Source organism: Peromyscus eremicus, chromosome 16_21, assembly GCF_949786415.1.
Source record: "Peromyscus eremicus chromosome 16_21, PerEre_H2_v1, whole genome shotgun sequence".
In the NCBI taxonomy this organism is placed as follows: Eukaryota; Metazoa; Chordata; class Mammalia; order Rodentia; family Cricetidae; genus Peromyscus; species Peromyscus eremicus.
Genome location: NC_081432.1, coordinates 2,517,891 through 2,543,935, shown reverse-complemented (window position 1 = coordinate 2,543,935; position 26,045 = coordinate 2,517,891). Strand labels below are relative to the sequence as shown.

At 56.2% G+C, this 26,045-nt stretch overlaps 1 protein-coding gene across 5 annotated transcripts in view; it reads left to right on the top strand.

Moving 5' to 3' along the window:
• The window catches only part of Tnxb (tenascin XB), a 62,008-nt gene that overhangs the window by 17,994 nt on the left and 17,969 nt on the right, over positions 1 to 26,045 (top strand). For 3 of the 5 annotated variants that reach the window (XM_059281796.1, XM_059281795.1, XM_059281794.1), the window contains exons 5-14: positions 171 to 327; positions 446 to 709; positions 1,435 to 2,142; positions 3,434 to 3,802; positions 4,790 to 5,083; positions 6,476 to 6,766; positions 7,098 to 7,388; positions 8,769 to 9,101; positions 9,497 to 9,820; positions 25,428 to 25,754. In XM_059281796.1, coding sequence (XP_059137779.1) covers positions 171 to 327; positions 446 to 709; positions 1,435 to 2,142; positions 3,434 to 3,802; positions 4,790 to 5,083; positions 6,476 to 6,766; positions 7,098 to 7,388; positions 8,769 to 9,101; positions 9,497 to 9,820; positions 25,428 to 25,754 — 3,358 coding nt within the window. Of the gene's footprint in view, positions 1 to 170; positions 328 to 445; positions 710 to 1,434; positions 2,143 to 3,433; positions 3,803 to 4,789; positions 5,084 to 6,475; positions 6,767 to 7,097; positions 7,389 to 8,768; positions 9,102 to 9,496; positions 9,821 to 10,333; positions 10,640 to 12,700; positions 13,016 to 14,097; positions 14,386 to 14,510; positions 14,820 to 15,699; positions 16,021 to 16,110; positions 16,426 to 16,820; positions 17,145 to 18,371; positions 18,669 to 19,044; positions 19,369 to 25,427; positions 25,755 to 26,045 lie in introns of those variants that run through there. The other 2 variants (XM_059281798.1, XM_059281797.1) reach the window with 2 other exon arrangements.

The following is a 26,045-nucleotide window of genomic DNA, read 5'->3' as shown; positions in this document are numbered from 1 at the left end:
TGGCCAGAGCGAGGCTCCAGGCGTCGTGCGGTTCCTGTCCACGCTCCTCAGCTTGTATAGGGCCAAGTCCCACACTGTCCTGTGTTGACACCATTTGGAATTGTTACAGAGAAGGGACTGGGGAGCAAGGAAGAGAGCCCCATTCCGATGCGCCTGGTACTCTCTTGCAGACTGAGGGGGCAAGTCCCCCATTCACAGCTCGGGTGCCCAGCTCCGCCTCAGCCTATGACCAGAGAGGGCTGGCCCCTGGTCAGGACTACCAGGTCACTGTCCGTGCTCTACGAGGGACCAGCTGGGGTCCTCCTGCCTCTAAGACCATCACTACCAGTGAGAGCTGGGACTGTGGGGGCAAGACATCTGGATTTGACGGGATCTGCTGGGGGTGGGGGCTGCACCAGAGCAGAGTGGATTCCCTCCTGAGCCCTGTTCTGTCTCACCCTGCTAGTGATCGATGGTCCTCAGGACCTCCGCGTGGTAGCTGTGACTCCGACCACACTGGATCTCAGCTGGCTGCGCCCCCAGGCTGAGGTGGACCGATTTGTGGTGTCCTATGTCAGTGCTGGCAACCAAAGGGTGCGGCTGGAAGTTCCCCCCGAGGCAGACAGGACTCAGCTAACCGACCTGATGCCAGGCGTGGAGTATGTGGTGACCGTCACCGCAGAACGAGGCCGTGCAGTGAGCTACCCGGCTTCCATCAGGGCAAACACAGGTATGGCACTCGGGGTGTTAGGGAAGAGCCCGGTTTCCAAGGCTGGGAGCCCTCTCCTGGGGGCCCAGGCTGGAGGGTCACAGATGGCTGTGGCAGTCGCAGAACACCTGCTACAGCCCTGCTCTATTTATCTAAAGGCACTGGGGAGACAGCCCTTAGGTGCTTGGAGTGAGTCCTATAGGAAGCTTGCAGGTTAGACTGTGGGAGGGACTGCCCCTGGGAGGGAAGCAGTATACAGAAGATGCGGCCCCAGGGGAGGGTGGCTTTTGTCCTAACATGGGTAGTGGACAGTCTGGTCTTGTGGAGACTAGAGCTGACTTGGGGACCGAGACTGCTTGGGGCTGGGTCTCCTAGCAGTCGTTGTCCACCAACCCTCAAGGTTTCTTAACAGATGCCCAGCCGGATCTTTCATTTTCCTGGGACAAGGCGATGCCCTCTTCGGAGTAGCTTACATTTTCATCCCGCTTTCCCGTTCTCTCCATCAGATACACGCCCGGCCCTCTGGCTTCTTTTCCTTCTAGGGCACCAACAGTGGCAGGCTTGGCGGGCAAAGGGAAGGGTGGGGCTCGGGGACACTAATTTCTCTTTCTAGGTGGGGCTGGGGCTCAGGGGAGAGGCCCCTCATCCCTGGCTGGGGCGCGGGGGATCCGCGGTGGCGAGGAGGAGCATCCAGTGGCGGAAGCTGGCACTGACCTGATGTCCCCTCCCCCTTTCTCACTCGGCAGCACCAGGCCACTACGGTTACCCGGAGGTGCGCTCCCCGGCCCCGCCCCCGAACCCCCGTCCCCGGCCTCCGCGGCCCTCCCGGCCCTTGCGGCCCACAGAGGGGAGCGCGGAGTGGCATCCCCGGCCCAGCCCGCCCCAGCCTCCCCGTCGGCCGTGGGGTAACCTGACGGCTGAACTGGGCCGCTTCCGCGGCACAGTACAGGACCTGGAGCGGCACCTGCGGGCCCACGGCTACCCACTGCGCGCCAACCAGACTTACACGTCGGTGGCGCGCCACCTCCATGACTTCCTGAAGCGCCACCAGACAGCGGGGGCCCCGGCACCCAAGCCACGTCCTCCCCACCCCACCGCTAGTCCCACCCAGAGCGCCAGGAAGTGGGACTCGGACCAGGGAGACGTGGGCCCAGCCTCCGACGGTGCACACCTGGTGACCGCAGCGAGGCACCCGAAGCCTGAGGTGCTGGGCAGCGCAGCCGACGGCGCGCTGATCGTGTCCCTCGACGGTCTCCGGGGTCAGTTCGAGCGTGTGGTGTTGCGCTGGCGGCCACTGCCACCCGCCAAGGGCCCCAGCGGGGAGCTGACCGTGGACGGCTCAGAACGCACCGTCCGCTTGCCCAACCTCAGGCCTGGCACTACTTACCACGTGGAGGTCCATGGGGTGCGGGCAGGGCAGACTTCCAAGTCCTACGCCTTCATCACCACCACAGGTAGTGTGGGCTGGGGCCCTGGACTGCCCACCCCCTGTCCAGCATCACCTGCCTTCGAGGGTGCAGCTACTCACTCCTCCCACTGTCTGACTGCTGAGGCCTCAACCCCTCACCACACCCTCCCACCTCCTAGCCTTCCGGGTCAGCTGTAGGACACTACCTCAGAGAGCTGCCCTCCCGTGTCCCCAAAGCCACCATATCCCAAGGTCCTGGCATTCTCCTGAGGATAACTAAAGCCAAATAGACCTGGTTTGTGGGGCTCCCTGGCTCACACCTGGGTCCCCAAGCTCTCTGGCAATGTCTGCTGTAGTCAGGCAAGTCCAGCAATCTTGACATATTATCTGCAAGGTTCATACTTACACTTGAGTTTTCTTTTTTCTTTAATTGAAAAAAAAAAAAAAAACCAAAACCAAAAAACTAAAACCACCATCTCATAATGTTTCTGGCAAGTTTATATTTTCGGTAGAGCCGCACTCACGGCTGACCTGCAGCTTGCACACCTTCGATGCAGGCTGCAGGAGACTTGGGCATTCAGAGATTTGCCCTGCGCTTTTGGTGGGTGGGATTGAAACCAGAGATTCCCACTCTGACTCACTGCGGTGAGGGTGCCTGAAGCCTGTGGTCTGTGGTTATTTCCCACAGTTTGGCTTTGACCTTGAAGGGATGCAGCAGAACTGCTTGAGGGTGGCCTTGAAAGCCATCGGGCAGCGTGTGTGGATAGTGGGGGGGGGGGGGGGGCGTGAAACCACGGCTTCCTGAACTGCTTTCCCAGGCGTGGCTCCCCTCCAGCTGGTCTCTCCCACAGGACTGATGCCTGGCCCAGGGACAGGGTGCTTTGCGGCTGCAGGGTGGGGGTGGACCTCTTCTTCCTCCATAGGGCCCAGATGCCACCGGAACAGACGTCCACCCTCACACCCTCTATTTTCTCTTACTGTCCACCGCCCCCTTTCTTCCTAACACCACCGCCCCTTCCTTTCTTCCAGGCTTCTCACTGCCGCACTAATGGAAGGCGGACACCACCAGTGGGGAGGCTCGTGGGCAGGGAGGGATGGCGGGTTTTATGTCATTGCCTGCCCTAAGCCAGGCCTGACTGCTCCAGATGAGCTCCATGGGGGAATCTGAAGGGCCAAGTCTGGGAAGAAGTATTGATTGTCTCCTGAACCCCGACAGGGCTGAGGAGAGGGGAGGAAGCCTTCTAGCTCGGAGGCTGAGGGCACACGTGGGGACCTGTGGTTCCATTCCTGGTCTCACACTCTCTCCTGTTTTTCTCACCCGCTCTGCCCCTTCCCAGGGTCCTTACCCTCTGGCCTCCCGGAGGCTACTGATGAGCCTCCTCCCTCGGGCCCCTCTACGACCCAAGGGGCCCAGGCCCCTATCCTGATCCTGGAACATCACCCGCTGGGAGAGTTGAAGGTGCTGGGCAGAGACAAGGCAGGGCGCCTCCGTGTGGCCTGGACTGCCCAGCCCGACACCTTTGCCCACTTCCAGCTGCGCATGCAGGTGGCCAAGGGGCCTTGGGCACATGAAGAACTGCTACCAGGAGACGTCCACCAGGCTCTGGTGCCCCTGCCCCCTCCCGGGGCCCCCTACAAGCTAGTCCTCCATGGGATCACCCCTGGGGGCAAGCCCTCTGTTCCCATCACCTACCAAGGCATTATGGGTACATTCTGGACTGTACTCAGAGCAGTGTCCTGAGACTGGGGGAGGAGCTGGGGCCATCTCAAGACTCTAGAGGAAGGACAGAATTTCAGGGTTCAGGGAAGGCAGATCTGACAGGATAAGAGAAAGCAAAAGAGAGAAAAAGATTTGAGAGTTCATAGGGAAGGCAGCTAGGAGGGGGCACCACAATGACAGGTCGCCATTGGAGAGAAGTCAGAAGTGGGTCGTAGCCCGTCCTGGGGGCTGTAGTAGACCCTACACTCCATGTATGCCTCACTTCCTGGTTGTCCCTCTGCCCTGCCCTGGGCTGTAGAGTTCAAGGTAGATGGAGCTCTGGTCCCAGCACTGGCCCTCAGCTCTACATTCTGGGGACAGCACCTGTGCTTGCATTGGCTGTTTTCTTCTGGGGATAAAGTCGTGTGTGTGTGTGTGTGTGTGTGTGTGTGTGTGTGTGTGTGCATGTGTGCGTGCGCACGTGTGAGCGTGTGTGCGTGTGCGTGTGCGTGTGCGTGTGCGTGTGTGTGTGTGTGTGTGTGTGTGTGTTGGGGGTGTTCCACTGCCATCACGACTTCAAAGATAGGTGGGAAGGACAAGGCCTGGCAACCCTTATACCCCCCTGGTTCTCCCTCTGAGAACACAGTGGTTGACTCTTGGTCCAGTTCTAGAACAAGTTAATGACTGGGACAGAGGGTGGCAAGGGATAGAGCAGCTCAGGGGCTTGGGGAGCCTGAAGGTTGCTCTGAAGCATCAGTATGGAGGCTAGAAACCCTCAAGCAATACTATGGGGGACACGAAACTCCCCTTAAAGTTTTAGAGTACAGGGGTGGGGACATAACGAGGGGACAGAGACTTAGGACAAATGTCTCCTTCCCAGGAGGGGCAGGGATGGAGGCACCCAGGCTGAGGGGGGGTGAGGCAGAGCAGAGGGAGGAGACGGGGATGGGGAATGGTTGGTCCAGCATGCTTTGCCTTTGTCCCCAAATGCCAGACAAGGCTGAGGAGAAGCCTGGGAAGCCGCCTGTCCCGCCACGCCTGGGTGATCTGACAGTGACAGACCTGACCTCCGACTCCCTGCTCCTGCACTGGACTGTCCCAGAGGGGGAGTTCGACTCCTTTGTGATCCAGTACAAGGACAAAGATGGGCCCCAGGTGATACCTGTGGAGGGACCCCAGCGCTCAGCACCCGTCACCTCCTTGGAACCAGGGCGCAAGTACAGATTTATTCTGTATGGGCTCATCGGCAAGAAGAGGCATGGCCCCCTGGTGGCTGAAGCTAAGATCTGTGAGTGGCAGCAGACACCCCCCAGCCCTGCACTTTGTACCATGCTGAAGCAGGTTGCCCCAGAGCCTTAGGGTTCGGAGAGATTGCGTATGGCCCGTAGCAGCCTGGCAGTCCATAGCTGCGTTAATCCTCAAGGGAAAGCAGTAGGGGCAGCAGAGGTGAGGAGGTAGGTGAGGCAGAGGGGGTGGTGGATGGACTCCCAGAGAATCCACAGCACTCTTCTGGCTGGAGAGCAGGACATGCGGGGTGCTGAAGGGCTTAGTCCTGGGGTCCTGTGTGTTGTGTGGGTAGCTTAGACCTCATTTGGGAGCCCTACGGGACCTCTGAAGGCCTTTGAATGTGGGAGTGAAATGATGAGCTACCTTACAAACAGCACAGTGTCTGCCGCAGGGGCATGACAGAGAAGGGAGTCAACAGCTGGTGAGGCGTGGTGACTGATGCTGGCCTAGAATGGTGGCAGGCAGACCGGGTGTGACAGGCCAGTCCCAGGTCCCTGGACCAGCCACTTCCGTCCCCCGGGCAGCAGCAGGTGGGGAGCGATCTAGGGTGGGACACTCAGAGAAATACTTCCTGTGTGTTTCTGGAGCCAGTGAGCTCAGCACATTCTTGAGGATCATGGGTCCTTACGGCAGCCTCGAGCGGCACTGATGAGGTGTCTGACTGAGACTGGGGGGACCTCAGGGTTACATTGAGTCCTGGTGGCTGTGGGGAGCATACGAGGGAGCAGAGGTAGAGAAGGACCAGGGGAGTGTCCCGGGTACTGGGAGGAGGGCGCGGGCAGTCAGAGTCCGCAGGAGTGAGTCAGGGCTCTCCAGTACCCACAGGACTTAGCAATGGCCAGGTCACCAGGGGCTGCCTGGGGGAGGGCACAGCTGGATTGGAGGTGGTGGGGTACAGACATTTCTGGAATCCTCTAGGAACAGAGTGCAGAGAGGGGAGATGGAGAGGCTGGCACTCAGAGAGTGGGTACAGCGAGGGGCAGAGGCGTGGCAGACAGCAGCAGGTGGGTGGGTGCTCTTCCACACTGATGCATCCCCTGGATGTTCTTCTCTCTTGAAGGAGAAACCAGCTAGACGTTGAGTTGGAAGCATGGAGGCTGCCTCGGAGATTTCCCTGGCTGCACAGATGTGAAAAGGGCTAGCTGGGCTCCCCCTCCCCTTCTGGAGCCTCTTCCCCTTGGCTGGGAATAGTCAGTGCAACACTACAGGGCATTAGGCTGTCTAGAAGACGCCATCCCTTCCTGTAATGGGGTGCAGCCCCAGGACAGAGCTCACAGCCCGGCAGAGCAGAGTGCTGGCTGGGTTTTAGCCCTGCTCGCTCTGTCTACAGAGAGCAGGCTGCACGGGACTTCCTTTCTCTTGTGATGCCCCTGTCTCTACTCCCTCTTCCTAGTGCCTCGGAGTGACCCCGACCCAGGATCTCCACCCCGCCTGGGAGAGTTGTGGGTAACAGACCCTACCCCGGATTCGCTGCACCTCTCTTGGACTGTTCCTGAGGGCCAGTTTGACTCCTTCATGGTCCAGTACAGAGACAAGGAAGGACGGCCCCTTGTGGTACCAGTGGAGGGGCCTGAGCGCTCAGTGGTGCTCTCCCCTCTGGACCCCGACCACAAGTACAGATTCACCCTGTTTGGGATTGCCAATAAGAAGCGGTACGGGCCCCTCACTGCTGACGGCACTACTGGTGAGTGGCTGCCACCAAAGCTCATGTACCCTCTTCTTGCTCTCTACACACTTGCCCTCAGCCAGGAACCAGATGAGCCTCCAAATGGCTGATCCCAACACCCTGGCCCGGCTCCCAGGCTGAGGGGCAGCCAGCTTCCCCTGCACGGCTAGGCCCCTTCCATCCCATTCAACATGCTCCCTAAAGCCCAGGAGGTGTGTCATACTTTGGCTGTGCCCAACTTCCCAGGGTTTTAGCACTCACACTAACACAGTGGTGACCCCCAGGTCCAAATCTGAACCCTGGTCCCAGGCTGCTGGTTCTGCACCTGGCTCATTCTTCTTGCTTACAGCCCCGGAGAGGGAAGAGGAGTCCTCTGAGAAGCCCCTCCTGGGGGAACTGACAGTGACTGGTGTGACCCCAGACTCCCTGCGCCTGTCCTGGACCGTGGCCCAGGGCCCCTTTGACTCCTTTGTGATCCAGTACAAGGATGTGCAGGGGCAGCCCCAGACTGTGCCCATTGCGGGGGATGAGAATGAGGTCACTGTCCCTGGCCTGGAGTCCAACAGGAAGTATAAGATGAACCTCTATGGGCTCCGTGGCAGGCAGCGTGTGGGGCCCGTGTCTGTGGTGGCCAAAACGGGTGAGTCAGAAACCCACACGTCTCCCTTCACTGCTGGCCACAGGCCTCCAGCAGGGCCTGCCCCAGCTCCACCTTCCACTTCTCCGAGGCCTCGGCCTTGTTCCTCCCCAGCTGTCTGTCCCCACCTCCCCGGGACTCCTTGCCCAGACTCCATCTCCTCACACTGCTTCCAAGTTCATTTTGCCCATCCTGAAGAGCCAGACCCTCTTGTGCTCCACACCCTTCCCAGACACCCTCTCCTTCGGCCGCAGTTCACAGCAGCTTCTACTGGACTCCTTCGGGGCCTGACTCAGTTCCTGGCTGTCATTGCTGGGCTGCTGCCATCCACCCCTGTGCCTTCACCACATGGCTGCTCTGTGCAAGGGTGGCAGACCCAGGGGACCAGGGTGCCATGCTACTCCAGCCTCTTTCCACGTGAAAGGACTCCTTTTAGCCTCCACTCCCCAACTCCTAGTCAGGCTGGCTCCAAGTCTATCCTGCTCCTCCAGGTCCCCAGCCCCTCCCATCCAGCACTGCTGTCTTCCGCTGGTGATACGCTAATAGGGATCATGGGCTTTGGAGGCAGCTGCCTGTCCCTCACTACTGGCTTCATAAATCAATGTCCACAGAACTTTGGGCCAGTCACTCAATCTCACGGTCCCCAGCTTCCTTTCTGTCAAGTGAGAGTCTTGATGGTGACACTCCATAAACACCGTTAGTATATACAAGTTCAAGCAAGGCGTGGTGAGACACACCTGTCATCACAGCACCTTGAAGGCTGAGGCAGGAGGACTGTTGAGTCCCAAGATGGACTGGGCTGGCTGCACAGGAAGACCTTGCCTAAAAGTGAATAAATAAATAAGAGCTGTAGTTGACTCCGGCTCAGAACACCTGTGTGCAAAATCTGCTGAAGCGGAGTCACCTCTGCCTCCCTAGCCCCCTCCTTTTGCTCCCGACCGCCCCACATGACACCATTGTCACTGTTTGCCTCTAGTCTGCTCCCTCTGCAACCTCTTCCTGTTCTTCATGTGCCCCCAGGGTCTCAGTCTCTCAGGGAACCCTGCAGAGACCTACTGCAGGGGACAGAGGTGGGGACCCTGGGTGGGACCCTAAGAGTTGTACATTCCCAAGCCATCCAGGAGGAGCAGGACTCTTCCCAGGCCACCTACCTGATCCCTCCTTTCTTGTATTCTAGGCAGTGGCCCTGCCTCAGCAATGGGTTCCTCAGAGATTGGAGGGTCTGGTGTAGGGAGGGAGCAGGCTGCCTCAGAAGGGTGCTGAATGCCAAGGCCACAGGAGCCCTAAGCCCTCAGTGGAGGAACATGAATGCTGATGTGCTTTGGTATCCCCATTGACTGGCCAGTCACTGTTAATGCCCGTGATCCTGATCTCTTTCCTCAGCCCCACCACACATTGTGGACCAGCCCTCCAGCCCCCCAGAGCCCGGCACAGAGGCCCCAGAGCCCGTTGAGAAGCCACGCCTGGGAGACATGACTGTGACAGATGCCACCCCTGACTCCCTGAGCCTCTCCTGGACCATCCCTGAGGGACAGTTTGACCATTTCCTGATCCAGTACAGGAACGGGGATGGGCAGCCCAAGGTGGTGCGGGTGCCAGGGCATGAGGACCAGGCCACCATCTCTGGGCTGGAGCCAGACCACAAGTACAAGATGAACCTGTATGGCATCCACAGTGGCCAGCGTGTGGGTCCAGTGTCTGTTGTCGGGGTGACAGGTGAGTGGACATGGGAGACCAGGGTGGGACCCATGGGGAGGTGACCTTCAGGTTAGGTGAGCTGGGATGGATTTGTGGACAGTGATTGGTGGCCCAGAACTGGTCAGTGTCCAGGCTGGCCCTGGCTGAGGCTGTAGCCTGTGCATCCCTCCTGTGGCTGGCGGTCTCCCCGGACCAGGGGTTCCACAGAAGACGTTGCTGTGCTGGTAGCTGCTCAGGTCGCATCAGGCCACCCTACAAGCTTGAGCATGTTGGTCAGCTGAACAGGGACACCAGACCCAAGAGGGAGCGGGCGTCTCTGAACTGACATTGGGACCTCTCTGGTAGCCATAGCTTCTCCTCAAAAGCCAAGGACACCTGCTGGGGACCCCCTCACCTCTCTGTCTCCTTCTCAGCTGCAGAGGAAGAGACTCCCAGCCCCACAGAGCCCAGCACAGAGGCCCCAGAGCCCCCCGAGGAACCGCTCCTGGGAGAGCTGACCGTGACAGGATCCTCCCCAGACTCCCTGAGTCTCTCCTGGACCGTCCCCCAGGGAGACTTTGACTCCTTCACCGTCCAGTACAAGGACAGTGATGGGCGGCCCCAGGTGGTGCGTGTCGGGGGCCAGGAGAGGGAGGCCGTCGTGAGAGACCTGGAGGCTGGGCGCAGATACAAGATGAACCTGTATGGACTCCACGAGGGTCAGCGTGTGGGCCCCGTGTCCACCGTGGGCGTGACCGGTGAGTGTGGCTGGGATCTGGTCCTGTTCCCTCTTACTGCTGAGTCCCATGTTCCATGGCCAGGGGCTGTCTAGCTGCTGAGCAGTCATGGTACCGTGTATGCTCGGGAAGGCCTAGACAGGGCAGGGCACCAAGGACTGGGGCTGCCACCAGCTTCGTGACACCTTTTCCCAGTAAGCCCAGCCAGACAGCTGGCGAGGATTTGGTGAAACCATACATGTATGTATGTTGCTGCTGTTGTATCTGATGTGTGTGTCATGGTGCATGTACGGAGATCAGAGGACAACTCTGTGGGTCTGGTTCTCTCCTTACACCCTTACCTGGGTTCTGGGATGGAACTTGGGTTATCCGCCTTGCTCAAAAGTGCCTTTACCTGCTGAGCCATACTGCTGGTGCCAGATTCACCAGACTGCCGGTGAATCTTCTTGATAGATGGGTGTTCCTGATGGGTGCGGTTTTTTGTGTAACACTCCTAAGACTGTTTTCTAGCAGACTTGGCCTTTTCTGTCTCAGACTCACAACCAGAAGAGACCCCTCCAGCCATCGAGCCCCCGCTTGAACCACGCCTGCAGGAGTTGACGGTGACTGGTGTAACCCCCAATTCTGTGAGCCTCTCATGGATGGTCCCTGAGGGGCAGTTTGATTCCTTCGTGGTCCAGTACAAGGACAGGGCTGGTCAGCCCCAGGAGGTGCCTGTGGGGGCAGACCAGCGCAAGGTCACCATTCTTGACTTGGAGCCTGCGAGAAAATACAAGATGAACGTCTATGGGCTACATGGCAGCAGGCGTGTGGGCCCCCTCTCGGTGTTGGCAATGACAGGTGAGCGAGGGAGCTAGGCAGTACCCACCCCTGGCTCCCCACAGTTCTTCCCGAAGACCCTTGTCCCAGCCTTGCCTGGGACTACCATCCCTCCCCCCTCAGTCTCTGTGTCAGTGACCTACAGGCCTCTCTCCAGACTCACAGACATCGGAGTCCAGTCCCCAAACCTTTGGCTTCTCCCCAAGGCTGGAACCCCACCCCTGACCCTCGGTGGCTTCCTTATCTGCACTCCAACCCTGACCCTGCCTCCCATTTGGCCTCCGTCCCTCTCCCCCTCAACTCTCCCTCCCCTCACTCCTCTTGTCTTCACAGCTGTTTCATCTCCCTTTCCTTCTCTTTACAACCCTACTGTGACATGGGCACAGCCGCCACCCTCCTCCACTGAAGTTCCGCACACACATCTCAGAACTCCTCAGAGGTCCTGGGTGCCCGTCCAAGTCACATCCCTCCCAGTCCACTCCAAGATCACCTCTCCGGGAGACACACCTCCCTGAGCTCCTGGCTCCCTCTTCCTTTCATGGCTCCTGGACATACGCTCACTGTGACTCAGGGACCACAGCGTCTGGGGGAGCCCCTGTTCTCTCTCTCAGAACACTGCATTAGCATCTAGAAAAGAGAATTCATATGATCCTGAGGGACACTGATTATGCTGATATAATCAGCATTCCATATCTACAGATGTTTCCCATGCTGCTGTAGACAGAATTTTTTTTTTTTTTTTTTTTTTTTTTTTTTTTTTTTTTTTTTTTTTTTTGGTTTTTCAAGACAGGGTTTCTCTGTGTAGCTTTGCACCTTTCCTGGAGCTCACTCTGTAGACGAGGCTGGCTTTGAACTCACAGAGATCTGCCTGCTTCTGCCTCCCGAGTGCTGGGATTAAAGGCGTGGGACACCACTGCCTGGCTCAAAAAATGTGTATTTTTACAGTCGTTTGTGCATGTGTGTGTGCATGTGTGTGTGTTTGCATGTGTGTGTGTTTGCATGTGTGTGGGTGTTTGCATGTATGTGTGCATGTGCATGTGTGTGCACGTGCGTGTGTGCAGATGCTCACATATCTCAGCATGATTGAAGGTCAAAGAACAACCCATTGGAAGTCAGTTTTTCCATCTGCCGTGTGGGTCTTAGGAGTTGAAGTCAGGTTCAGGGGCAATGCCTCTACCCACTGAGCCATCTCACCAGACCCAGAAAAAAAAATCTTTAAAAAGTCCCTCCTCAGACTGTGGCGATAGCTCCGTCGCAGTCGCACAAGCATGAGGACCCGGGTTCAGATCCCCAGGAGCCGTGGAAGATGCTGGGTGTGGTGGAGAGCCCTTGCAATCCCAGCACTGGGGAGGCAGAGATAGGAGAGTCTTTGGGGCTCACTGGCCAGCCAGCCTCGCCTGATCAGCTCCAGAGCCCAGCGAGGGGCTGCGTCTCAGGAGAAAATGAGATGGACGGCTACTGACGAACAGCACAAAAGGGCTCTACATCTGCATGCACACACGCATGCTCACACACATACATGTTCACTGACACACATGAACATGCACTCCACGTGCATACTCACCTGCACACACGTGTGTCTGTACTAATGGGGCAGCCTTTTACTTGTCATAAACCATACAGTTACCAACCATCTGCATAGCGTGTACATTGCTTTAGGATAGTAAGTTATTGGAGATGATTTGAAGTTTTCAGGATATGCAGAGACCGCCATCTTATATGAGGGGCTTGAGCATCCTCAGGTCTGGGATCCATGGGGCCATCTTGCGGATACCAATGCACCGTTATCACACATTTTACTCTCTGATTTATGACTTGGCAATAACTTTGTCAGCTCACTCAGCGGTGATAAGCACAAACAATGCTTTGACGGTCCCGAATAACTAAGGCCGTGTGAAAGCATGTCTTTCTATCCGTGAGAGCCACAAACGCAGCTGACACCGTGTTGGTCATGGCTGACCAGGCTGTCCCAGGCCACTGAAGATAAAGAGGAAACTCTTCCCCACCTCACTGTTAGCCCCCAAGGCAGGCAGAGCCAGGTCTCCTTCCAGGAGCTCAGCCATGTTCTGCTTCTCACCCTAGACCCCCTCCCACCAGCACCAGCTCCAACCACTGAGACCTCCAAGCTGCCCCTGGAGCCACGCTTGGGGGAGCTGACAGTGACAGACGTGACCCAAGACTCCGTGGGCCTCTCGTGGACTGTCCCCGAGGGTGAATTCGACTCCTTCATGGTCCAGTACAAGGACAGGGATGGCCAGCCCCAGGTGGTGCCTGTGGCAGCAGACCAGCGGGAGGTCACCATCCCGGGCCTGGAGCCCTCCCGCAAATACAAGTTCCTGCTCTTCGGGGTCCAGGATGGGAGACGACGCAGTCAGGTCTCCGTGGAGGCGAAGACAGGTGAGGACTGTGTGAGGCTCAGCTTGACCTCCACCTGAGCCTTCCCAGCCTTCTCCGTAGTGTTTGAACTTCCCGCTGGCCACCTTTGCTGTTTGCCCATTCCAGTCCAAATCAGGCAGGGACCAGACAGGGCACGTTCCCTTCATTTGTTCTGCATGCTCGGCCTTCACTAGAGGATGGGCTGTGGGGGCCTGGGGCCTCCGGGAAAGGAGTGAAGGTGGCCAGGAGCCCCTCCTGCCATCCTGGGCCGGGTGGCACGGTCACAGCCTGAGAGTTTGGCTTGTCTCTGGCTCATCCCTCTACCCCCACATCCACTTCTAGCAGAGGCTCACCATCCTCTCTTGACTTCCCAGAGCATGGGAAAATGGACACTAGAGAAACCCTACCCAGCTGGACCCTTTCTTGGGGTTTGGTCCAGGCCGTCCTCTGCCCCTTGGGGCTCCCCGTTGCCAGAAGTCTCTTGCAATAACAATTCCGTCAGTGGTTTTGCTGTCCAGGAGGGCGGTGGGCCAGCGCCTTCCCAAGTTGGATGGCTCCTTTGGCAGTCATGGGATCCCGTCTCTGAGTTTTCTTGTGTGTGTCACTCCCAACACAAGTCCCCACAACACGTAACTGTGCATGCCCATGCCTCCTCCAAGCCCCGTGGAGTGGGTGTTGTGAGCCAGATGAGTGGGAGGCTGGGCCACACTGACCCCCCACGGCATCCCACCTCCCCCACTTGCCTGTCTCCCACAGAGAGCCTCTAACCCCTAGGAATTCCCCAGGGGCCAGTCAGGTCACTCAGCTGGGGTTTCTGGGTAAGCTGTGCCCTGTGGAAAGGGAAGTCTCTAAGTGATAGAAAGCCTCGTCAGAGAGAAGGATAAAACGAGGAGGAAGTTAGGGTGTCCACGCGGGGGTGACTCAAGACAGAAGACTCATCCCCACAAGAGTCGAGTGGGGGAGGCTCTGGGGAGGGAGAGGGTGATGGAAATATCTAGGGAGGCACTGACCACTTGGGCCACTCTGGATTTTTCCAGCCCTAGTGGGAGGTGGTCAAGAATCATTTTGGAAAAAATAAATACAAGAATCTTTCTTTGTGTCAGCCGCCCGAGATGACACCAGCCCAGGGGCCCTTCCCCGCCTTGGGGAGCTGTGGGTGACGGATCCCACGACGGATTCCCTGCGCCTGTCCTGGACGGTTCCCGAGGGCCACTTTGACTCTTTCTTGGTCCAGTTCAAGGACAAGGGTGGGCCCCAGGTGGTGCCGATAAAGGGCCAAGAGCGCTTGGCCACCATCACAGCCCTGGACGCGGGCCGCAAGTACAGATTCCTCCTCTATGGGCTCCAGGGGAAGAAGCGCTTCGGCCCCCTCACCACAGAGGGCACCACAGGTGAGTGGAGAGCTGGCTATCATTTGTGGTAACAACCCCTCCTCTCCCTGCCCTGCCCTTCAAGGTCACAGCCCACAGCCCATGACCAGCTGAACTATTTCTTCTTGCCTGTGTCTCCCTCTCAGAGCCCATGAGTACTGTGGACCACACTGGAGTCAAGTCTCCGTCAAAACCTCGGCTGGGAGAGGAACTGCGGGTGACTAGTGTGACCCCAGACTCCGTGGACCTCTCCTGGACAGTCTCTGAGGGCCAGTTTGACTCCTTCGTCATCCAGTACAAAGACAGGGATGGGCAGTCCCAGGTGGTGCCCGTGGAGGGCAGCCGTAGAGAGGTCAGGGTCTCTGGCCTAGACCCAGGCCGCAGGTACAAGCTGCTACTCTATGCGCTCCGAGAAAGCAAGCGTGTGGGTCCCCTTTCTGCCATCGCTGTGACTGGTGAGTGTGACGTCCACCCAAGAGGTCCCGTTTCCTCGGTGCCCTTCTTCTGGGGGCGTTGAGCAGCTCTGCTGAGTCACAATTTACACACAGTGCCAACGGGCTTTGGCATATGTATAAGTCACAAAACAGTCCTCACAGGGAGGTGCAAGGCAGTCCCCTCAGCCCTGTACCCCCATCTGTTAGGGGCCTGGACACCTGCCCTCCGTAGGCCAAGCAAGCAGACAAGTCACAAAGAAAAGCAGAAAAAGAGATTTATCCAATGTGACCTTGTTGGAAAGAGGAGCAAAGAGGCCCAGTGAGGCCCTCAAATCCATCGTTGGGGTCTTGACGTGAGGTTCAGGTTTAAGCGGACGGCCAGAGGTGTACATATAGCTAAGCAGGCCCAATCAAGAGTTGGTCCAGTCTCCTGGACTGATGAGCTGTCATAGTTGTGTGAAATCTCTTTCCAGGAGACATGCTCCCCTCTGGCTGGCACCAACCTTTAACCGTTTCCCTCTCCCAGCGTGGGATTCCTGGGCAATTTAACATGGGGCAGGGTGGGGTTTGTTTTGACGGTCTGATGATCCACAGGAGGGGCACAGGTCCCGTTAGGGTGGCTTCACTCCTGCCGGGAGGTTACAAGGTCCTGCTTGCACTCCGTTCGCCAGGCCCTGGCAGCCACTGGAATGCTTCCTGGCCTCTGGGCTTTGTCTCTCTGCATCTCATTTTAGACTCATGCAAAATGCAACGTCTTCTCCTTGGTGTTTGGCACTTCAAATGCTTCTGCAACCCTGCTTCCTCTGGCTTTCTCCCTTCCCATACCCCTTCCTCCTCCCTCCCTTCAACGGATGAGTCCAGTAACAGGGCAGTCACCTTCTCTCCCGTCTCTCTGAACCAGGCGCCAGAGAAACACCAGAGGATTGGACAGAGGTCCCCACAACCTCAACTCCCACAGTTGCGCCCCACCTCGGGGAGCTGAGAGTGGAGGAGGCCACGCCTCACAGCCTGCGTCTCTCCTGGGTGGTGACTGAGGGAGAATTTAACTCCTTCGAGGTCCAGTACACCGACAGAGATGGACAACTCAAAGTGGTCAGTACAGAGGGTGACCAGAGTGACATCACCCTTACCGGCCTGGAATCTGACCACAGATACCTGGTAACCCTGTATGGTTTCCATAATGGGCATCGTGTGGGCCCAGCTCAAATTGAGGCCCTGACGGGTAAGTGAGAGACTAACTCTGACCTTCTAAGCAGCTGCAAAGGTCCAGAGCTGATAGTTTTCACAGTCATCCCCCTCTCTCCATGTTCAGTGCCGTGGGAGGAAGAGGAACCCACAGAACCACCCGCCATGACTCCCAAGCCCAAGCCACAGCTGGGGGAGCTGACTGTGACAGATGCCACCCCTGACTCCCTGAGCCTCTCCTGGACCATCCCCGAGGGACAGTTTGACCAATTCGTGATCCAGTACAAGAACGGGGATGGGCAGCCCAAGGTGGTGCGGGTGCCAGGAAATGAGGACCAGGCCACCATCTCTGGGCTGGAGCCAGACCACAAGTACAAGATGAACCTGTATGGCATCCACAGTGGCCAGCGTGTGGGTCCAGTGTCTGTTGTCGGGGTGACAGGTGAGTGGACATGGGAGACCAGGGTGGGACCCATGGGGAGGTGACCTTCAGGTTAGGTGAGCTGGGATGGATTTGTGGACAGTGATTGGTGGCCCAGAACTGGTCAGTGTCCAGGCTGGCCCTGGCTGAGGCTGTAGCCTGTGTGTCCCTCCTGTGGCTGGCGGTCTCCCCAGACCAGGGGTCCCACAGAAGACGTTGCTGTGCTGGTAGCTGCTCAGGTCGCATCAGGCCACCCTACAAGCTTGAGCATGTTGGTCAGCTGAACAGGGACACCAGACCCAAGAGGGAGCGGGCATCTCTGAACTGACATTGGGACCTCCCTGGTAGCCATAGCTTCTCCTCAAAAGCCAAGGACACCTGCTGGGGACCCCCTCACCTCTCTGTCTCCTTCTCAGCTGCAGAGGAAGAGACCCCCAGCCCCACAGGGCCCAGCACAGAAGCCCCAGAGCCCCCCGAGGAGCCAATCCTGGGAGAGCTGACTGTGACAGGATCCTCCCCAGACTCCCTGAGCCTCTCCTGGACCGTCCCCCAGGGAGACTTTGACTCCTTCACCGTCCAGTACAAGGACAGTGATGGGCGGCCCCAGGTGGTGCGTGTTGGGGGCCAGGAGAGGGAGGCCATCGTGAGAGACCTGGAGGCTGGGCGCAGATACAAGATGAACCTGTATGGACTTCACGAGGGTCAGCGTGTGGGCCCCGTGTCCACCGTGGGCATGACCGGTGAGTGTGGGTAAAGAGTCCTCTACTTCTCAGGCAAGTAGATCCCTCACTGTTGCCTGCAGCAGAGATGCAGGACCCCAAAATTCCTCAGCTTCTAACCTGTTCCTGACCTTCAATGCCTCAGGTCAAATGGGATCTGGGGCAGGGACTGCCCATTTAAGATGAGGGAGGAGGCCCGGAGGAGGCCTCTGGGGGTTGAGACCTCTGAAGCATATTTTAGGTTCTCTGCTTTCTTCCCCAGGGACTCTAGAGAGAACTGTGGGATTGGGACAAATTCCGTGAAATACCAGCAAATCCTGTCCACAAATAATTGTTTAAGAGATTTCCAAATGTTGGGGCTTAAAGAGATGACTCAGTGGTTTAGAGTACCTGTTGCTCTTGCAGAGGATCCAGGTTGAGTTCTCAGCACCCACGTGGTGATTCACATCTGTAACTCCAGTCACAGTTACAAACATCTGGAGCTCCAGGGGCTCTGGCACCCTCTTCTGGCCTCCGAGGGCACCAAGCACACACGTGTGCACAGACGTACTTGCAGGCAAAACACTGACACATAAAACGAATAAATCTAATAAAAAGGTGTTTTTTAAATTCCAGAGGATATGGGAGAGGGGATATAACGAAGCCCACGTATTGCTGACCGCTTCAATCGGGTGCTCGCTGGCCTGCAGCCCATGGGTGTCCTGCCCCTCTCCCAGCCTCCCCTCATCAGCAGCTATATTTTAATATCACCTGTGTGAGGTGTACCACCTGACACTCAGCACACTGGCCTCGCAGGAACCGCCACAGTCTAAGTTCAGGACATTTTTTTTTTACCTCCCCAAAGAAGCCTTGAATCTGACCAGACGTGTACACACACCTGAAACCTTGGAAGGAGACAGAGGCAGGAGGCTCAGGAGCTAAGCTCATTCTCCTGTATCTATTCAACTCAAGACCAACCTGGGTTATAGGCAACCTAGTCTTTAAACACACACACACACACACACACACACACACACACACACACACACACACACAAATACTTAAAGGAAGTGTGGGTATACAACATGCACAAGGTAGCCTGACCTGTCTGAGCGCTCCAGGGAGACCACTGAAAGGCTTTAGTGGTTACAGACTGGAAGACAGTGTGACCAGGCCTAGATACAGCCTCCTTCTGATGCACACACCAGGGAGCTGAAATTTGGGAACTCCTTCCCAAAACAGCTAAGATTCTGTTTTACTTCTTTCAAGACCCTAAAGAAGAGCCTACTGATGCCTCTCCCCTGAAGCCCCGCCTGGGGGAGCTGACTGTGACAGACACCACTCCTGACTCCCTGAGCCTCTCCTGGACAGTCCCCGAGGGACAGTTTGACCATTTCCTGGTCCAGTACAGGAACGGGGATGGGCAGCTCAAGGTGGTGCGGGTACCAGGAAATGAGGACCAGGTCACCATTTCTGGGCTGGAGTCAGACCACAAGTACAAGATGAACCTGTATGGCATCCACAGTGGCCAGCGTGTGGGTCCAGTGTCTGTTGTCGGGGTGACAGGTGAGTGACAGTACAGATCTCAGGTAGAACTCAAGGGGAGGTGATCCTCAGCTCCTTGGTGATGTGAGTGGGGACCTGGGCCCTGGGTTGGCCAGTACCATTGAACTGCCATGGTGAAGGCCTTGGCCCACAAACTGGCCTGCTCTCCTGGGCAGTAGGGCCATAGAAACCTCTGCCATGCTGGTGGCCATCCAGAGCCCCTCAGCTGATCCAGGAGCTTGAGCATGTTGGCCAACTATCAGCTGACCAAGGCCACTGGTCCTCAGGAAGCTTTTAAACTGAGCTCAGATCCCCCGGTAGCTATGACTTCTGCCTCCTTCTCAAGACCTGAGGACACCTGCTGGGGACCCCCCCCCCATCTCTGTCTCCTTCTCAGCTGCAGAAGAAGAGACCCCCAGCCCCACAGAGCCCAGCACAGAGGCCCCAGAGCCCCCCGAGGAACCGCTCCTGGGAGAGCTGACCGTGACAGGATCCTCCCCAGACTCCCTGAGCCTCTCCTGGACCGTCCCCCAGGGAGACTTTGACTCCTTCACTGTCCAGTACAAGGACAGTGATGGGCGGCCCCAGGTGGTGCGTGTCGGGGGCCAGGAGAGGGAGGCCATCGTGAGAGACCTGGAGGCTGGGCGCAGATACAAGATGAACCTGTATGGACTCCACGAGGGTCAGCGTGTGGGCCCTGTGTCCACCGTGGGCATGACCGGTGAGTGTGAACCGGGGCTTTAGGGGTGTGTCTCCCTCCTTGGGAGTATGTGGTCACCTTCTCTGTTGTCTTCTCAGTCCCACAAGACTAAGATTTGGTTCCCCTTCCACGTCCTTCCTGAGCAGCCTTGGTCTTTGTTCACCAGCAGCCTCTTCCTCACTCTGGTGACTTTCCTCCAACAGGTGAAACATCCCACACACAGCAAGCCACCCTTTAGTGTTTTTCCGTTTTTCTTTTCCTAGTTGCAGAAGTCTTTATTATAGCCACATTCACACTTACACACAGATAAACAACTCAACAGCATACTAGTTAGCGTGGATGCACGGCATAGGCAGCATCTATATATACCCCGACGATATGTCAGCATGCGTCCGCAGACGTGGTTCAGAAGTTAAGGACGCTCTTGCAGACGACCCCAGTTGATTTTTCCCAGTGCCCACGTCAGGCCCCTCACAACTACCGGATCTGATGTCCCTGGCCTCATATGCACACACATACACACACTGAGAGACAGACAGAGACAGACAGGCAGACACATTATATATACATAATTTAAAAATAAAATAAAATAAAAAATTTTGGAAATGGGGTTTCTCTGTGTAGCCCTGGCTATCATGGACCAAGCTGGCCTCTGCATCCTAGGTGCTGGGATTAGAGGTGTGTGCCACCACGCCCTTCTTCAATTTCTGCCCTTTTTTTGTGGGGGGTTCAAAACAGGGTTTCTCTGTGCAGCCTTGGCTGTCCTAGAACTCACTCAGTAGACCAGGCTGGCCTTGAACTCAGAGATCCATCTACCTCTGCCTCCTGAGTACTGGAATTAAAAGCATGTGTCAGTGCCACCCAGTTTAAAAAAAAATGAAAAGAAGAAATTTTACTCTAAAACAATTTCATAATATTCCATTGAAAAATACAGAACTGGCTGGGTGGTGGTGGTGGCGGCAGCGCACGCCTTTAATCCCAGGACTTGGGAGGCAGAGCCAGGCGGAACTCTGTGAGTTTGACGCCAGCTTGGTCTACAGAGAGAGATCCTGTCTCAATAAAGACACACAGAGATGGGCTGAGTTAAGCCCTTGCCATGAAAGCAGAGGGCCTGAGTCTGACCCCCAAGATTCACATAAAAAGAGCTGGGCAGGATTGCGCATGCTCGTAATCTCAGGGCTGGGGAGGTAAAGGCAGGAAGGTCCCTAGGGCACTCTGTCCAGCCAGGCTAGACAAATCGGTGGCCAGGGAGAGGCCATGTCCAAGTAGATGGTTCATGCCTGTGGAATGACAGCCATGCTTGATCTCATGCACACACACACACACACACACACACACACGCACACGCACACGCACACGCACACGCATGCACACACACGCACGCGCACACGCACACACACGTGCACACGCACACACACGCACGCACACACGCGCGTGCACACACACATACACACATACACACACGCACGCACACACACACGCACACACACCAAACAATTTGAGTCCCTTGATGGAGTAGTGCTGTATGGCATTGTTGGGTGGTGATGAGAGGTGGGGATGGGCATTTTTGGTGGAGGAAGAAGTTAATTAGGAACATTTTCTTGGACCTATCTCTTGGCCTGGACCCTTCCTGAATTCCACCTCTCTCTTTCCTGACCACCATGATGTGATTGCTCTGTCCCACCACACCGCCCTTCCCACCACGATGGACCAAGACCCCCTCAAAGTGTGGGTCTGAATAATCTTCCCTCCCTCAAAAAATAAAAACCAAGATGAGGGAGAGAAAAGGGGGCAGCAGAGCCCAGAGTCCCGCAAGGTGATAATCACAACCAGTTGGCAATAACCGGCAGGGCAGGGGGATAGGATGAAATGCAGCCCACGGCACCCACGGCGCCCACGGCAGTGTGCTTTGTGGGACGGAATGCAGTGTTCTGCACATTGTTGGATTGCCTTTTTTTTCTGTTTTAGTCTGTTCTGCATTGTGTGAATGTTCCAACATGGCAAGCATTTCTTCCCCCCTCCACGCATTCCTTTTATAATCACAGAAAAATGCAGCGTCTCTTCCTTAGTACTCCATCTGTCTTCCCTGTCACCCTGGCAACGAAGCTCGTTTCTAATTATGAGAAAATTAAATTTGCGAGTCCCTAAGCAGCAAGGGGACAGGTAAGTCACAGGTGCACTCAGGTCCCTGGGTGTTGGTCTCACGGCTTCCCAGGGCTTCTCAAGAGTGAGCCAGAGGTGGACAGACCCATCCTCAGGGACACTGCGTGGGGCGGGTCAAGCCACTCAGCCACAGAGGAGGCAGCTTGTGGGTCTCTTGTGCCCTGGTGACCATCTAGGTGGAGGGATCATTGTCTCACAGTCTCCCTGACCTGACAGGTCTTGTTTCTGTACAAGGGTCCAGCCGACTGCAGGGTTGTGGGGCTGGGGAACCACTGGGGAGTTTGCAGCCTGGGCTAAGCTGCTAATCCTCACCCACGGCTGTCTCCAGCCTCTTTACCTTCTGCCATTCCCCATAAGGGCAATTCTCAACTCACAGCAAGTAGAGCGTGCAGAGAGGGACCCACAGGCCCTGCCCCTCTGTATCCCTGGTCCCCCATGTCCTTGCCCCCCTTCCATCTGCGTCATTGCCCATTCCCATCTCCCACTCACGTATTAGTGTTGAGTCAATCATTTCTTCTTAAGCCTGTGTTTTTGTAGAATGTGAGAAACATGGCAGCCATGCACAAATCTTGAAAACTAGAAAGTAAAGCACTCGGTCTAGCTTTGGCCCAATAACCACCATTAGTAACTGTAAGTTCTAGACTGTCCTGTTGAAGCCCTGGGTTCCCTGCCTAGCACCCACACTATCAGCAAAACCGAACCAAAAGCTGACGGTGTAAGTGAGCCCCTCTTCTGCTTTCTGAGTGAAGCGTACTTTAAAGCACAGTCAGAGGAGTGCTCCTGTGGAGCTGCAGTCAGAGGAGTGAGTGCTCCTGTGGAGCTGCAGTCAGGGGAGTGCTCCAGTGGAGCTGCAGTCAGAGGAGTGAGTGCTCCGGTGGAGCTGCAGTCAGAGGAGTGAGTGCTCCTGTGGAGCTGCAGTCAGGGGAGTGCTCCCATGGAGTTGCAGTCAGAGGAGTGCTCCTGTGGAGCTGCAGTCAGGGGAGTGATTGCTCCAGTGGAGCTGCAGTCAGAGGAGTGAGTGCTCCTGTGGAGCTGCAGTCAGGGGAGTGCTCCCGTGGAGCTGCAGTCAGGGGAGTGCTCCCGTGGAGCTGGCTCTTACTTTTTTGAGTGCCAGTTGGATGGACGCCGTTTACCTTGTGACTACACAGTTTGTATTAATCATCATTTTAATGGTTACTTGGTGCTTTCTGGTGACTGCCCTGAAACAAAACCCGTCATCCGTTCAGGTCATTTGGGTCCTGACACATTTTGCTGTCATGAATAATCTCATTATGAATTCTTCCATGCTGTAACTTTTTCCTGCTTTTAATAATTTTCTTAGGATAAATGCCCAGAAATGGGATTATTGGGTCAAAGGAAATGAGCACTATTTTGGCTCCTGGCACACATGGCCTAGTTGCCTTCTGAAGGTGTGTGACGGGGCAGCCTCATGATCAGACGGCACAGCAGGCCTGGCTCAGTCCTCTCCAGTCTCCAGTGGCCACATGAGTCCCCAGCGTCTGCTTGAGGAAGTTTATCTGCTGTGTGTCCTTAACATCTGTGTGGTCCCAGTGCTTCTCCCAGGTCAGAGGACCCTGAGAAGAATTCCCGCACAGAGGCACTCCCGGAGGATCCGGTAATGACAGATCCTCCGCAGGCCCCCTGAGCCTCTCCTGAACTGACACTTTGACTATTGATAGGGATGGGTGGCCCTGGTGGTGCATGTGGGGGGCCAGGAGAAATACTGTGGGGGACCTGGAGCCCAGACCACAGGTACAGAACGTATCTGTATGGGCTGTATTTGGGGCACCAAGTTGGCCTGTGTCCATCATGGATGCATCCGACCTGAATTCAGAAATCATCCCCTTGTAGCCAGCTTCCTGGAAGCATCTGCTCTTAGCCATCAGGGACTTCCCACAGAGCAGATCGGGGTACAGTAGGTCCACCCAGAGTCTTCTAGTCTGCATTCATATCAAGATGCAGCGTTGGCCTCACTCTGGTAATAAGAACCTGATATAATCAACTGATAAGAGTTTTGCTTTGGCTCGGTGTCTGGTGGATTGGCCCTGTTCCTTCAGAACCTGTCATAAAATAGCTCATCACAGCAGATCAGAGAGAAGGAGGAAGCTCTCAGCCTCACTGGCCTCTTCAAGGGCACACCCTAAGCATCATGAGGAACTTCCATCAGGTCGCCCCTCTTAAGAGGTCCACCTCCTCCCACCCCAGGACCCTGGGGACCGACCATTTAATGCATAGTTCCCTGACATATGGGTGGTCCTGACTGGTGAGGCCAGGGCATAGTTTAAATAGAACAGTTCCTCACAGCAAAGGTGATGGTGCTCCATGGGAATGGGAGGCCCAGCAGTCTTCTTGCCTCATGAGTCCTCACTGAGGCTCTGTCACTATGGAAACAGTGAGTGGGGTGCTGGGATGCAGCCTTAACTGTACACCCCTCCATGTATCAGCGAAGTTACAGGTGCCAGATCCAGGTGCAGGCTGCATCCACTGGGGAACCTTGAGCTTGGAAGATTGACAGGTTCCTGAATGATGGGTTCATAGCCATACCAAACATGAGCTTGTGATAGAGAAGCCTGGGGACAAGGCAGGACCTGGCAAGGGACACTTAAGCCAGCCTGCTCACAGGGAACCACCGAGACCTGAAGTCTAAGGGGCATGAGTTTGGTGACAGCTTTAGAAAGAGTGAGTCCAAACTGTCTCAAAGAGCAGCAGGCTAGAAAGAGCACGGTCCAGGAAGAACCTGAGGATTTTGTGAGATGTCCTCAGAGTACAGGATGGTCTTAAGACACAGTGAGGGCAGCTCAGGAAGCCTGGGTTCTGAAGGCACAAGATCAAAAGATGGGCGTATGCAGAGCTTGGGCTGCAAGGCTAAGCAGACAAGGAGGAAGGGAGGCGGCCTAGAGGCAGGGAGGGCTGGGTAGTGGGACACGGTGGCCCACCCAGGGGTCCTGGGCCGGTGAGTGAGGCAGCCAGGAGGGGTCTAGCAAACGTCTGGGACACTCTGAGTCTGGCGGCAGCTGGCTTGGGGTAGGTCCACTTACAGACAGGAGCCTAGGGAGGAGGGAGATGGCAAGGACAGCGACCTCAGGGAGGTCCGAGAGGTGACCATGTGGGGCCGTGGAGAGGCCGATGCTGAAGGGAGGGGAGAAGTAAGTGGGTGCTGGCAGACGGAGGACGAGTCTAGGTGGGGTGCCAGGATGGCAGCGTGGCAAGAGCAGAAATGTACGGTGGAGCCACTGAGGCCCGTGTTACTCCGAGCTCAAGGGCTTTGGTATTTTTTTTCAATTTATTTTTATTTTATTAATTTACACACGTACACATTATATATATGTATATATATATATGTATATATATATATATATACATATATATATATGTTTGTTTGTCTGTTTTTTTTGTTTTTCAAGACAGGGTTTCTCCGTGTCCTGGATCTTGCTCTGTAGACCAGGCTGGCCTCGAACTCACAGAGATCTGCCTGGCTCTGCCTCCCGAGTGCTGGGATTAAAAGCATGCGCCGCCACCACCCGGCTTTTATTTTATTAATTGTTATTATTATGTTTTGAGACAGGGTCTCACTTTGTGGCCCTGACTGACCTGGAACTCACAGAGATCTACCTGCTTCTGCCTAGTGCTGGGTTTAAAGGCCTGTGATGCCACACCCGTCAAGGCTTTGTTATTGCTGTTGGGTTTGTTTGTTTGAGACAGGGTTTCTCTGTGTAGTTTTGGTGCCTGTCCTGGAACTCGCTCTGTAGACCAGGCTGACCTCAAACTCACAGAGATCCACCTGCCCCTACCTCCTGAGTACTGAGATCAAAGGTGTGCAACACCACCACCCAACCAAGGCTTTGTTTTTATAAATGGTCCTTTACATGGGAACTAAGGACAGGGAAGACCTAACCTGTCCCTGTGGGTTTATTCAGATCCAGAGGAGGAAACCGTGACCACACAAGCGGTGCCTGTCGTGACCTCTGAGCCTCCTCCAGAGAAGCCACACCTGGGCGAGCTGACTGTGACAGATGCCACCCCTGACTCCCTGAGCCTCTCCTGGACCATCCCCGAGGGACAGTTTGACCAATTCGTGATCCAGTACAAGAACGGGGATGGGCAGCCCAAGGTGGTGCGGGTGCCAGGGCACGAGGACCAAGTCACCATCCCCGGCCTGGAGCCAGACCACAAGTACAAGATGAACCTGTATGGCATCCACAGAGGCCAGCGTGTGGGCCCGGTGTCTGTTGTCGGGGTGACAGGTGAGTGGACATGGGAGACCAGGGTGGGACCATCAGGAAGTGGAACCTATTATTCTTTGGTGACTAGTAATTGGGGAATCAATGACCAAGAACTGTTCAGTACCACAGGCCTGCTGTGACTAAGACTGTGGCAGCCTATGTGCCCTCCCCTGGGGCTGGCAGGTCTCCCTAGGCAGCAGGGCCATAGAGGGCTTTGCTGTGCTGGTAGCTGTCACGGTCCCCTCAGCTGGGACTTAGCAGCTTGGGCATGCTGGCCAGCTGTCAGCTGAGCAGGGCACCAGGTTCTGAACT